This window comes from Gobio gobio, assembly GCF_949357685.1.
Source record: "Gobio gobio genome assembly, chromosome: 1".
Lineage (NCBI taxonomy): Eukaryota > Metazoa > Chordata > Actinopteri > Cypriniformes > Gobionidae > Gobio > Gobio gobio.
Window position 1 is genome coordinate 66567271 of NC_137097.1, and position 15580 is coordinate 66582850.

Below are 15580 nucleotides of genomic sequence, written 5' to 3' on the forward strand. Positions count from 1 at the left end.
TTACCTATTGTTCCATCTGAACCATATTAACCTTTACCTATTTTTCCCCCTAAACCAATGACTTATCTGTACTAAGAATAAAATAACCTGATAATAGTGTAGGTTAAAGTTCAATGTCAGAATGACTTGTTCCACGTTCAAACCATAAAAATCCATGAAAGAAATAGATAAGATAAGAGGGCACATTTAATATAATTAGTGCCGGGCAATCGATTAATCACATCCAAAATAAATGTTTGTGTTTACATAATACGTGTGTGTACTGTGTGTAATAATTACGTATATATAAATACACAATCACATGCATGTGTATATTTAAGAAAAAAAATATTTTTATATATAAAATATTTATAAGATAAATTATATAAATAGAATACAGTATATACATGCAAATATGTCTTAAATAAATACATGAAGTGTGTATTTATATATATATACATAATAATTATACACAGTGCACACACATATATTATGTAAACTAGTTCCCGACCGATATATCGGCGGGCCGATATTAGGCATTTTTCAAACTATCGGTATCGGCATTTATGATGGCCGATAAATGAATATTTTTAAAAAATTATAAAACCGGACGAAACACTGCACAACCACATTGTGGCGAGCGAAAGTGTGTTCAGCACCATAGGAAATATTTATGAGGATAGACGAAGCTCTTTGAAAGGAGAGAATGCAGAAAAACTTTGCTTCTTGTACTACAACCTGCCTCTGCTGGACTGGAGCTAATAAGGACTGACTTATTCAGTACACTACCTCATATACTGTATATAGTTTATATTTAGCTGTTGTTGTTATTTATCAGAACTTATAGAACTTAACTGAATTTTTTTTTCCAGTCTTGCTCAGTTATATTTATGAAGCTTACCACGTCTATTAATACTGGTAACTTAGATTTTTTGTGTTGTTTTTGTTATTGTGTTTTCGTCCAAAGGACTTTAAGTTTCATATCTTAAGTTTGTATTTTTATACACTTTATTTATCTGAACTTTAATATATTTTTATGTTCCTCTGTTCTGTTGTGACAATAAAACTAACATGTTTATTTTTAAACTGCATTATCATATTATTTTAGAGAGGCTGAGGGATCATGAATAACTACAAATAACTAATGTATATATATATATATCGGCTTTTACATCACCAAATATTTGTATCGGTATCGGCCTTAAAAATCCTTTATCGGTCGGGCTCTAATGTAAACACAAACTTTTATTTTGGATGCGATTAATCGCGCTTAATTGATTGCCCAGCACTAAATATAATATAAAGTAATGGTTGAAAGAAATGGATTATGATTTATTTTTCTTTCAGCCAAACTATCATCAAAGTTATGTACTTAAAGGTGCAGTATGTAATATAGACAGCTAGTGGTTAAAATTGGTACTGCACTATAAATTTGAATTATTAGAGAGAGTTGTTTGGATATCTGTAAATTGAAGAGCTTAATCCGTGGCTAGAACACACCATGTTTTCCTCCAACTGGCAACCCGGAGTGTTAAAATACAATTGGGTAAATTGGCAGTGGGCGGGAAAACACAGACCAAAACAAAAACAGACATTCGACACAGAACGCACATTTCTATAATAACTGGCTGTAAAATAGTTCACAAGTATGTGAACTTAATATGTTTGTAGAGATTTAGGAAACATGCTATGGTATTTTTATGCTTTAGTACAGGTTACAGTAAGCCTACTTATTAAATGATTGCATTTGATTTTCTTGGTTAATATCTTTGTCTTGCAGTGTGGTTTCAGGATACAAGCATTACTATTGAAATCCATTGATTTCAATACTTTGTTGTAGGGATGTACCGATACCAGTATCGTTATAGGGCCTGATACCAAGCTCATGTACTTGTACTTGTCCTTGTACTCCTCACGTAACTGACAGAATTTTCCGTGCACAGAGACACAGAGACACTGGCGGCCATGTCATCCTCAGGGGTGTGGAAATACTTCAAAATTAATGTCAACAACCCACACATTGCGAACTGCATGTTTTTTTTTATGACAATGGTAATTATGCCCTTTGAAGGTTATTGGACACTGAAAATTGTGCTTTAAGTTTGTGATAAGCACATAAAAGTAACAATAAAGCTGTCCTACATTCATTAGTCTCACTGTGTTGTGCTTGGAAAACTGCCACATCACCAGAAAAAAAGGGGGGAAAAGAAATGAATAAATGTATAGGTATAGGCGAGTACCAGGAAAAAAAATTCGGTACTCGTACTCAGGGCTTAAAAAATGGTATCGAAGCATCCCTACTTTGTTGTTTTGCACTACCTACTCATCTTTGTATATGAACAAACACAAAGAGATATTTATATGAGAGTGCATAATGTCTGTCAACAGAAAAATTTGGTGTCTGCCTTATTTTTCCCAAATCGTTTAGTAAGAAAGATCGTAGATACTTCAGAACCACTTGCGGCGGCTTCAGCTGTGCAGTGCTAGACAAGCAGTGAGAGTTCAGGTGTTTGACAGAGGGGTCAGAGGTCTGTGGAGTCACGCAGAGCTTTGCTTCCTGTGCATGAAAGTCGGCTAGCGCTCGTATTGAGATCATGTTTCAAACACGCGTCCTCTGCTACTGGATACCTGCGATCGCTGTGTATCAGATAACTGATCGCTTTACAGGCTCAGAGAGAGACATGGATCTCAGGGACACATGCACTGTATCGCTGGCTTGTTATTCATTCACCAAGATATTCATCTTCCATATGGCAAGCGCATGGGTTTGTTTAGTTAATTTCATAACAGTTCATAACTCTCAAATGACCCCATCGACTTCACGCGAATGTAATTTCATGAGAACAAACCGCTTAAACCAATGCTTGATGCCATTCTCCACAGATTAAGCTACTGGAATGATTGTGTATTTTAGTTTATGCGGCCTTTTGTATAATTTCTCTGAACAAAGTGTATTTTAGATATGCTCTTGGTTCAAAAGAGCCTAGGACAAAGAAGTTTAAATGAGCCTTTATTGTCCCACATAAGGCAGCATCCATTTAATAATTTTAATAAGTAACCTATACCCATTTACACTCTGCTATTATTGCATTCAGTTTAATGTACAACAACACTGAAGTGCAAATAGTCTCTGCTACTGTTTATAAGTATAAATAGCATCTAACTACTATTTACACTTATTACAAAGAAAATGCTGCCATTTTTAAGTGTAAATAGAATCTGTCGCCATTTTCATTTAGTGTAAATAACATCTATCACTAAGAAAATATGCTATTTTCGTTTAGTGCAAATAGCCGCTGCCATATTAATATTATTAAATAATTATAACAGAATTATATTACCATTTATATAGTAGAATGTCCTTCTCAAAGTTATATTAACAACAATAATAATACATTTTATTAAAACATTATTTCAAGGAATATCACACAATTTTTTATCCATGTTTTAATTTACTGGAACACGGCGACTTTTTGGGACTTTATCTTATTCGCCGTATCCCCCAGAGTTAGATAAGTCCATACATACCATTCTCATCTCCATGTGTGCCATAACTCTGTCTGACACACCCACCGCTAGCCAAGCTTAGCACAAGGACTGGAGGTAAATGGCTCCAGCTAGCCTACTGCTCAATAAGTGACAAAATTACGCCAACATTTTCCTATTTACATGTTGTGATGTGTGTAGTTACATTGTGTACTAAGACCGACGGAAAATGAAAAGTTGTGATTTTCTAGACCATTTGATTTTACATTTAGTCATTTAGCAGACGCTTTTATCCAAAGCGACTTACAAATGAGAGCAATAGAAGCAACTAAACCAGTCAAGGGCAACAACATGCAAGTGCTGTAACAGGTCTCAGTTAATCTAGCACAGAACACATAGGACAGAACTTTTTATTTATTTATTTATTTATAATAAACAGACAAACAGAAGATGAATAGAATGATAAGTGCTATTTTACATTTTTAATTAAATAATTCTGTAATTTGTATGCATTCATTTTTACCAGATTTTATTGAATCATAAAACACAAACCAGAAAAAAATGTATCAAAGTTTTATTAAAAATAGTTGGTTAGGCATTATTTTTTGACAAATTAAAAATCTAATTAAACCATTAAAATGGAATCCGGAAAAATGTAAATGAAACATTTTGTAATAAAATAGAATTTGAAGGAAAAAAAATAGTTCAGTCAAATTGATGAATCGTGATTTAATCAGTATTAGATGTGATTAATCGATCTGACAGCACAAAAAAATATATATTTCATAGGGCCCTAATCTATTTCTGGATTTTTTTATATGTATGAAACTGATCTGAGATCAGACAGTTCAAAAAATCACATCATATTTGTTTCACATAATAAACATTTAAGAAGATTTGTATTTGCTTACAAGAGACTATTGTCAGACATCTGTGACCATGAAAAAAAGCATTCTTGACTGATATTTTTCATGCAAATGTTGTAGATTACTGCCAGATGTCTCTGTATGTTCACCCAGGTGAATTTCGTGAAATCTTTTTTCATTGGAATGTGATTTTACCGAGGAACATCACTTGTACAGTGGCAGTGTTGACAGTGGCATGTTGCCAGTGATAGTACAGTAATAAATGGCTTCAGTCAAAAGCAGCACCACGCCCTCATGCTTTGTTGTTGGCTAAGGTTTCCATCTGCAGGTTTACTGGCTGGTGATGCTTTTACGGATTACACCTTTCAAAAAGAAGCAGTCTGTCCAAACAGTGCAGCATATTCCATTGCCGAGTGACTGCCTTTCATATATATATATACTGTTGTCTTTGCCTTTTGTTTGAGCTTTATCGTTTTCTCCTTCCTCAGGGGTGATCCTAACATGGTTAAGCTCAATGTGGCCATCACCTGTGGATACCTGTTCTATGGTATGAATCGTTGATTTATTATGGAAGTTCACGCACAGATGACACATTTCAGATCTTTTCAGGTTTGTCTACATCTTTTACTCTCTTGTTTTCTCTTCCGTCCTCTACTCTTCTCTCAGACCTGGTGCTTCTAGCTTGTAACTGGAGTACCATGGGTGACGCGTTTTTTGTCTGTCACCACTTGGCGGCGCTGTACGCTTATGGATATGTGCTGGTAAGTACCTGGTAATACAGAGCACAACACGAAAGGCCCTTGAAATTTGAGGTTTAATTAAAGAAAAATCTTTTATGAAAAGACAAATAAAAGTGTAAATCTTTATCAAATAAATAAAAATATACAGGTGCCAATAAATTGGTAGATTGGGACAATAAAAGCGACTAAGTATAAGAGCTTGTATCATTTGACAGCCCAAACTAACCTTTCAGTTTTTAAGAGACTTACTAGCCTTGGCACATAGACTAGTTAGTTAGTTAGTTAGTTAGTTAGTTAGTTAGTTAGTTAGTTAGTTAGTTAGTTAGTTAGTTAGTTAGTTAGACTTTGATTTGACTGGTGAATAGTTTTCCACATATTAATAGTAATGTTTCACTGCTTGTTTTGAAATAATATACTAACATTTTAAAAAAGAAATTATGTGTGTGTGTGTGTGTGTGTGTGTGTGTGTGTGTGTGTGTGTGTGTGTGTGTGTGTGTGTGTGTGTGTGTGTGTGTGTGTGTGTGTGTGTGTGTGTGTGTGTGTGTGTGTGTGTGTGTGTGTGTGTGTGTGTGTGTGTGTGTGTGTGTGTGTGTGTGTGTGTGTGTGTGTGTGTGTGTGTGTGTGTGTGTGTGTGTGTGTGTGTGTGTGTGTGTGTGTGTGTGTGTGTGTGTGTGTGTGTGTGTGTGTGTGTGTGTGTGTGTGTGTGTAGAGAGAGAGAGAAATAAATAAAAATAAGAATTAAAAAAATATTTGTAATTATTAAAAAAAAAGAAATTATATATATTATTATAAATTATTATTATATATATATATTATACACAAACAATTTTTTTAAAGAAGTCTCTTCTACTCACCAAGGCTGCATTTATGTTATTAAAAATACAAAAAAGTTGTAATATTGTGAAATATTATTAAAATGCAAAATAACTGTTTTCTATTGTAATATATTTTAAAATGTAATTTATTCCTGTGATCAAAGCTGTATTTTGAGCATCATTACTCCAGTCTTCAGTGTCACATGATCCTTCAGAAATCACTCTATGATGATTTGATGCTCAAGAAACATTTATGATTATTATTAATGTTGAAAACAGTTGTGTAAAAAATTTTTTTTAGGATTATTTGATGAATAGAAAGTTCAAAAGAACAGCATTTATCTGAAATATATTTGAAATGAATGTATTTATTTATTTTTGGGGAAAGAACTTAAAGAAATGAATACATTTATTCAGCAAGGATGCATTAAATTGATCAAGTGACAGTATAGACATTTATAATGTTGCAAAAGCTTTATATTTCAGATAAATGCTGTTCTTTTGAACTTTCTATTCATTAAATAATCCTGAAAATTGTACACAACTGTTTTCAACATTAATAATAATAATAATAATAATAAATATTTGTGTGAATGATTTCTGAAGGGTCATGTGACACTAAAGACTGGAGTAATGATGCTCAAAATTCAGTTTTGAATCACAGAAATAAATTGCATTTAAAATATTTTCAAATAGAAAAAAGTTATATTGAATTGTAAAAATATTTCACAATATTACTGTTTTTGCTGTATTTTTTTTCAAATAAATGCAGCCTTGGTGAGCAGAACAGACTTCTGTCAAAACCATTAAAAAATCGTGCGTGCGTGCGCGTGTATATATAATATAAGCATATGCGGTACTTAATTCTGCCAAGTGATGAAAAAATCCTTGTGTATTCATGCTAGTGTTTCTCTTCTGAAATTCAGGTACACCTCCAAAATGAATGTTATTCTGAACATATTGGGTTCTTAAATTGGGTGATTCTGGCAGAGAATGGGAGACGATTGTGGGAAATATATCCGTTATTTTGACCTTTTATAAAATAGTGCTAAATACTGCTGCCAAATCAACTATTCGTGATTAATCACATCTAACATACAGATGTTTGTGTGTGTTTAATTGTCTGTATGATCTGCATTTTTATGTGGTTGTTTTTTCCAGACACGTGGAGTGCTTCCTTATTTTGCAAACTTCCGACTGATTTCAGAATTGTCCACGCCATTTGTGAATCAAAGGTGAGATTTACTCAATGGGGAGCCATTTTATAATTTGCCAAATGCTAAACTTCTCGTTTGACCTCTATTTCTCTCTCCGCAGGTGGTTTTTCGAAGCGCTAGCCTTCCCTCGTACCCACCAGCTGGTCGTCACCAACGGCATCGCCATGGCGGTCGTGTTCTTCCTGGTGCGGATCGCCGTGATGCCCCCCTACTGGGCGAAGGTGTTTGGCACCTTCGGTACGCCAGCGTTTGAAAGGCTTGGCCTCAGTGCTCAGGTGGCTTGGATCGTGTCCTGCATTTGTTTGGATATCTTGAATACAATATGGATGTACAAAATCGCCCGCGGCTGCTACAAGGTCATTACCGGCAAGCTAAGAGGGGGCAAAGTGGACTCCAAAAAGACAAATTCCGTGAACAACCACACAGACTGAAAATCCTCCGCAATAATGACATCTAGATTAGACGTATTCTCTTCCCGGAATATAGCGACTTCTTCTGAGTCGTTTCCATTGTGCTCTGGATGGACGCGCTCTCGAAAAGAGGTTGAGAGGATCCATCCCAGTGTGGTTTTAACCTCTGTCATTTACGAACAATCTGAATTCGCCTACACCGGTGAACGTCACGCAGATGAATGCCTCAAACACAACCAAAGTGCCTCAAAGCACAAAGAGAAGCAATAGAACATGAATATAATGAGCTTGAGACCACGGAAAGTCCATCGCATCTGCATCGCAAAGCCTTATCCAGTCAGTACCCGTCCATGTTTTTCTCCAAACCAATCGTGGTTGGCTTAAGAGCCATGTTTCCTGTGATATTTACACTGATGTGCCTCAGTGGTCTCCAGGTTTGAACTTGCTTCACAGTTGCTCATCATTTGTTGGCGGATCGGAAATGCTCATCAAATTCATTCAGTCTTACACTACATTGCCAGTCTGACTAGTTGCAAGGCTCCGTGAAACCACAGATCTACCTCTCTCACCGTGTCAAGCACAAGTGCAGCACCTGCCCGTCCCAGAACCAACGCCGTGTGGACTTGCTACGCTCATGGCCTTCACTGTTATAGCCCATACCTGCAGAACTCCTCTTATGTTGCTCTTTAGCGTTTCCAGAAGTTGTCTTCCATGTGGAAATGGAGTGGGTTTCGCAAAGCCTTCGAGAGTTTCGCTAGTTTGTGCGCATGCTTTGAGGTCATGTTTGCATTCGATTCAAGGAAACTGCAGCGGTTTATTCATTTCTCAGGTTCTCGCCTCGTTTTCCGTATTTGCATGCGTTTCTCTAACAAGTTGCATTATGGTCTCTTTAATCTACACGCGCACAGCTTTTAGACTGTTTCTGTTCTCGCCAAATAGATACTTTAAACGATTTTGTTCCTGTTTCTGCCAAATTCAAGGGTATTTTCAGCTCGTTGGTCACTAGAACTTCCAGCCCAATGTTTTAGGCTTTTGTCATGATGCATGAGTGCTGATTCTCTTGAATGTGATTTCCAGCTTCTATTTATCTGGGCATGTGAACCCATGTTGCATTGTGCTGTGGTGTTGCGATACAGTATGTATGTGTGTGTGTGTGTGTGTATATATGTATTTATATATGCATATGCATACAAACATATGCGGTACTTAATTCTGCCAAGTGATGAGAAAATCCTTGTGTACTCAGAGCTAGTGTTTCTCTTCTGAAATTCAGGTACACCTCCAAAAACGAATGTTATTCTGACTTCTTAAATTGGGTAATTCTGGCAGAGAATGGGAGACGATTGTGGGAAATGTAGTTTTTTTTGCCTTATATCCGTTATTTTGACTTTTTTAAATTGGGTGATTCTGGCAGAGAATGGGAGAGGATTGTGGGAAATGTAGTTTTTTGCCTTAATTCGAAATAACCAAATCATCCTCTAGGCCTTGAATATGTGAAGCTGTGACAATAGATAGCTGTGACTTATAATGCCTGAAATGAGCTGTAATTGTTGTGTTTATGGAAATGCAAAAGAAGGTTTGGCTTTGTGGTACGACATCCACACAAACGTTGCACAATCGGATGCCTTTGTCGCGTTGATATTGTAATGTTCTTCAGTGGCTGGCCGTCCTCACTATGCTATTGCATTTTGAAGGGCTGATCGAAATCAATAAAAAGTACAAATTGGATTAACAATGCTCATCAAAATTATACATATTCATTAAGGCGGACTTTTCTCTACAGTCATTGATCATTTTCTTTAGAACAGCCACACACAAAAAAAACGTGCCTGTTGTGCGAAATAAGTGCATGAAATAAGAGTATAGATAGGACTGTGCTAGTATAAAGCAGTCGTAGAGTTAGCACAACCCTAATATTAGTACTGTGCATAGCCTCCGATTTTAAACTCCTACGTCATAATGGACACTGTGCTATTTCGAAGAGTTGGAGAATGTGAAAAATCTAGGATAACCTTAGTAGACGGGATCCCTCATATCAAACATCCCATTTATTGTTTACAAAGACCTTTGTTATCATCCATGCTGCACTTGCCTGCTCTCATTTGGTCCGATCCTCATGTGGAGACAGTATCCTAACCAAGACAAAAAGTGTTTTTTATGATCACATGATTTTAAAAATAAGCAGTCGCCATCAAATAAATCTCATAGGCAGGCATTTATTTTAAATTGCTTCAGTATATTGGAGGAAGGAGACCCATATTTGCTTTTCGATTATCAATAGAGTGCAACAGTTCCCGCCCCGTTTTTTAAACGGCTGGTTCCGGAAGTATTTTTTCATTCATTTTTCCCATTTGGAGTTTTAAAATAGTCTTTGTTAAAGAGTTATAAGCCATCAATCAAACCAGTCAGCTACGATGTGAATCACAACAATGCAAAACTTTGACCTGAAGCAAAAGAGTTTGAGAAAATCGGACAAAAGAGGCTTTAGTGAGGAAAGAACTACAAGCGTAATCGAATTAAAAAACGATGGATAAATATATAACTACTCATTTACAAATGTTGATTTATATGTAATAAAAACAATATATTTTAAGTTTATTGCCAATTTTGAGAGCCTTGAGAGATCGTCATTCGCAGTTATTCATGGGTGTGTGCGAGATCTTTTGCCGTGTTTTTTGCTTATTTTGACTCTGATTGGTGGAATGTCTGCACAGCATCATGGGTAATGTAGTTTTTCCACCAGGAATTCCGCTGTTAAACACGATTATTCTAAAACTAAGCTGAAATAATGCTGACGGCTTCAGCAGAAGCAAATAATATCAATTAAAAACCTCGTAGCTCACAGTAGGGCTGTGCCGTGTTTTTTGCTTGTTTCGACTCTGATTGGTGGAATGTCTGCACAGCATCATGGGTAATGTAGTTTTTCCACCAGGAATTCCGATGTTAAACACGATTATTTTAAAACTAAGCTGAAATAACGCTGACGGCTTCAGCAGAAGCAAATAATATCAATTAAAAACCTCGTAGCTCACAGTAGGGCTGTGCCGTGTTTTTTGCTTGTTTCCACTCTGATTGGTGGAATGTCTGCACAGCATCATGGGTAATGTAGTTTTTCCACCAGGAATTCTGCTGTTAAACACGAATTAAATAATGCTGACGGCTTCAGCAGAGGCAAATACTATCAATTAACAACCTCTCAGCTCACAGTAGGGCTGTGCCGTGTTTTTTCCTTGTTTCCACTCTGATTGGTGGAATGTCTGCACAGCATCATGGGTAATGTAGTTTTTCCACCAGGATTTCCGCTGTTAAACACGATTATTTTAAAACTAAGCTGAAATAATGTTGACGGCTTCAGCACAAGCAAATAATATCAATTAAAAACCTCGTAGCTCACAGTAGGGCTGTGCCGTGTTTGTTGCTTGTTCCCACTCTGATTGGAGGAATGTCTGCACAGCATCATGGGTAATGTAGTTTTTCCACCAGGAATTCCGCTGTTAAACACGATTATTTTAAAACTACGCTGAAATAATGTTGACGGCTTCAGCAGAAGCAAATACTATCAAATAAAAACCTCGTAGCTCACAGTAGGGCTGTCTTTAACGGTTTAGAAAGTTATCGTTCAAAATCTTTTTCATAATGGAGAAAATGAATGGCGTTTTTACTTCCGGAACCCAACTGTTGCGCTCTATAAGGAGCAATAATCTATGGGAGGGTGACTTGACAGACTTTTCTTCCTGTCCAGATGTTTGGACGGAGCTTTTTCCTTCTAATGCTGTCGGCCTTTGGTACAGACAACCTGCAATGGAATTCAATGGAATCATTTACTATGTGCAATTTGGTGACTAGTCCAATGCCAGTATTGAAAATGTATTTGTATATACCTTCAGTCTTGAAGTACAAGTCGCTTATAAGATGTGATTATAAGTATACTAAAATGAGCACAGAACTGTTGGATAATTGTAGTAGTTCAGTTCTCTGATCTTTTGATTTGATTGATTTTTATCTTCTTTTTTTTTCTCTTTTAACACATTACTGTGCTGTGGATCTGATCGTCTCTGTAGATTTGAATGTGAAGATCGACACCAGACAGAGGCCTCAGAGCTCTGGTGTCAGTACACTTTGAAACTGATGGATGACATTTATGACCACTAATAATTTTGTCCAAGTAGCAGTTAAAACTTCAGAAATTACAGATTTATTCATTAATAAATTTGAGATTATAAAAAAGCCATCCTGAGTTGTCTTTTTATAACTTTTTTTGGGTTTAGATTTGCTGACTGACTGAAAGCCTTCGATAATTTAATTATATACACTACTGTTCAAAAGTTTGAGGTCATTAAGCTGTTTTTTTCATACTTTTCTATTTCATAATTCTATTCTATTAATAAAAAAAATATATCGGTTTCCACAAAAATATGAAGCTGCACAACTGTTTCCAACATTGATAATAATCATAAATGTTTCTTGAGCATCAAATCAACATATCAGAGTGATTTCTGAAGGATCATGTGACACTGAAGACTGGAGTAATGCTCATGAAAATACAGCTTTGATCACAGAAATAAATTACAACAAAACAGATATTTTAAATTGTAATAATATTTCACAATACTGTTTTTTACTTGATCAGCCTTGGTGAGCATAGGAGAGCATAAATGTTCTCCAGGTTTTTTGTTCTTTGTGATGGATCGATAAGAATTAATTCTTAATACTTTCACTTTTTTCATTTAATTTAAGTCTTGCACGTTTACTTAAATTGTAGAATGATTTTGTGAATGAAATCTTTTAGATTTAGCAATGGGCCAGATGATTAATCCTCATGCTTGCGCTGTACACATTTGACTAACTTTTTGAAGTATTTTATTATCATGACATGTTTCGATGTGTCCATTAATCTACTGAATGTTTGTTTAATGTCGGTTTATATTTGACATATAAAGTGACTGTTTTGACTCTTTAGCTGTCTGTTTGAACATTCAGAGCACTTTTCTGTTGGCAGGACCGTTGGCAAATGGCAGTTGTTTGCTAATTCTTGATGTTAATTGAAGATTTATCCAGATACAGTGCAAATGGACATCCTCAAGTTTAAGAAGTAGTACAAGGTGAATGTCTATCTATCTGTGTGTCTGTCTGTCTGTCTATCTACAGTATCTGTCTGTCTGTCTGTCTGTATATCTATCTGTCTGTCTGTCTGTGTGTGTCTGTCTGTCTACAGTGTCTGTCTGTCTAGCTGTCTGTCTGTATGTATGTGTGTCTGTCTGTCTGTCTATCTACAGTATCTATCTATTTATATGTATATCTGTCTGTCTGTCTACAGTATCTGTCTGTCTGTCAGTCTGTGTCTATCTGTCTGTCTGTCTATCTATCTGTCTGTCTATCCATCTGTCTGTCTATGTATCGATCTATCTGTATTTCTGTATATCTGTCTGTGTCTATCTGTCTATCTATCTACATATATGTCTGTCGGTCTATAGTATATGTCTGTCTATCTATCTGTCTGTCTGTGTCTATCCATCTGTCTGTATATCTGTCTGTCTGTCTTTATATCTGTCTATGTGTCTGTCTGTCTATCTATCTGTCTGTCTATCAACCTGTATATCTGTCTGTCTATCCATCTGTCTGTCTGTCTATGAATATATCTGTCTGTCTGTATATCTATCTGTCTGTCTATCAACCTGTATATCTGTCTGTGTCTATCTATCTGTCTGTCTGTCTGTCTGTATATCTATCTGTCTGTCTGTCTGTCTGTATATCTATCTGTCTGTCTGTATATCTATCTATCTATCTGTCTGTCTATCTATCTATCTATCTGTCTATCTGTCTGTCTGTCTCTATATCTGTCTGTCTCTATATCTGTCTGTCTGTATATCTACAGTATCTATCTATCTGTCTGTCTGTCTGTCTGTCTCTATATCTGTCTGTCTGTATATCTACAGTATCTATCTATCTATCTGTCTGTCTGTCTGTCTGTCTACAGTATCTGTCTGTCTGTCTGTCTACAGTATCTGTCTGTCTGTCTGTCTACAGTATCTGTCTGTCTGTCTGTCTACAGTATCTGTCTGTCTGTCTATCTACAGTATCTGTCTGTCTGTCTGTCTATCTACAGTATCTGTCTGTCTGTCTGTCTATCTACAGTATCTATCTGTCTGTCTGTATATCTGTGTGTGTCTATCTATCTGTCTGTCTGTCTACAGTATATATCTGTCTATCTATCTGTCTGTCTGTCTACAGTATATATCTGTCTATCTATCTGTCTGTCTGTATATCTGTCTGTGTCTATCTGTCTGTCTATCTATCTATCTGTCTGTCTGTATATCTGTGTGTCTGTCTGTCTACAGTATCTATCTATCTGTCTGTCTGTATATCTACAGTATCTGTCTGTCTGTCTGTATATCTGTCTGTGTCTATTTGTCTGTCTGTGTCTATCTATCTATCTGTATATCCGTCTGTCTGTCAATCTATCTATCTATCTGTATATCTGTCTGTCTATACAGTATCTGTCTGTCTGTCTGTCTATCTATCTGTCTGTCTGTCATCTCTTCCTCTCTACCTGTTGAAATGTTATCAGGTAGTTCTGCCTCAGCTCAGAGCTTATGTAATACTTGAAGACAGAAGAAAGCAGAGGTAAAGAAAGCCAACGATGATGACAAATAATATTAAAGCGGGAGAATGAGAGATCTTTGAGCCTGTAGTCTGGCTCTGATTGAATCCAGCTCAACTGCATATACCCATGGTCAATGGGTTGGGTCAGAGAGACTGTGTGTGTGTGGATAACTTTTACCAAACATGGTCACACAGTGCATCTGAGGCTCAGTGAAATCTCCCCTGCTACCTTCACACGCACACACACACACACACACACACACACACACACACACACACACACACACACACACACACACACACACACACAATACTACATATCATACATCTTCAGCACTGCTGTCTGTGACATTTTGTATGCCTCACACCAAGCCCAAGTATATACTTTTCACTTTGCAATTACCTGGCAGAGATGGTTTTCATGACTTGTTTTCAGGGCATGTATATGTTTAAAGCATGTATAAACACTCGAATTTCATTTCTGCCCTGATATTAAATCCAACGCACGGCACAGATATGTAAAATAATGTCCATACACACATCCAGGAGTTATAAAGGAAACCGAACTGCACTCAGACATTCATCTTGAAGTTGTTCCCAGACGTAGATTTGCATTCCAGACGCTCTATGATCTTTATATAGTTACATTTACGAGGCATTAAAGTTATTTGAGGGTCGTATTGTCTGTTCTAATCAGAGTTGTAGCGGATTTATGACGGGCCCTTGGCATTTGCTTGTTTACAATAGTCTCCCGTACATTTGGTTGGTGGGCTTATAGGATATGGATTACTACTGTGTGCAGGAAACCTGCCCGTGGCTGTTCGATCTCCAGAGCAGCCTACCGAATTCCTCTAAGCTTTGTTGCTTGAATGAGCCATCGACCATAAATAGGCAGACAGACCTATCCGAGAAAGGAGAGAAGGAAGCAGGGAGGGCAGGGAAATCTCTGGAACTGGCGCTTTCAGATGTTGTAACATTTCTGTTTTTCTCACCGTCTCTCCGTCCTTCTGGACTTTTCTTTGGCTCGTTTGTTTCCATAAACGCATACATACAATCACTGCGTTTCCGATGAGTGCCAAACTCTCATTCGCACAGAACTGCTGCTCTTTACAATCAGTATTGTCAGCTTTTTCCTTCTGGATTAAAATTGTTTCCCTCCCTTTGCCACGACAAAGCCAAGATGCTGTTATCGTACAAACCAGAGATTAGCCTAATGTACAGTCCGTTGGAAAGCCATTGAACATATTTCTAGAAACCACCCAGAGCGCCTTAGCAACCCACTAACAAGAACTTTCCTTTTCTAGTTCTTGCTTTGTGTCATTTATTTGCTTATCTTTGCTGGAGTTGTTTGACAGAGCAGTGACCGACTCGCACCTCGCGCTGCATGACATCCTCATTGGGTAAGTTATTAGGGATGTAGAGTGAAAAGAAAACACCTTTAACACAGAACAGATCTCTAGAGCA

The 15580-nt window shown here is 36.8% G+C and overlaps 1 protein-coding gene across 2 annotated transcripts in view; it reads left to right on the top strand.

Annotated features, from left to right (window-relative positions):
* tlcd4b (TLC domain containing 4b) overlaps positions 1-11734 on the top strand; it is a 34273-nt gene extending 22539 nt beyond the window's left edge. For both annotated transcript variants that reach the window (XM_079829285.1, XM_079829286.1), the window contains exons 4-7: positions 4820-4878; positions 4998-5092; positions 7048-7121; positions 7204-11734. In XM_079829285.1, the coding sequence (XP_079685411.1) occupies positions 4820-4878; positions 4998-5092; positions 7048-7121; positions 7204-7534 (559 nt within the window). In that variant the 3' untranslated portion in view covers positions 7535-11734. The remainder of the gene's footprint in view (positions 1-4819; positions 4879-4997; positions 5093-7047; positions 7122-7203) is intronic.
* Positions 11735-15580: the final 3846 nt, after the last annotated feature.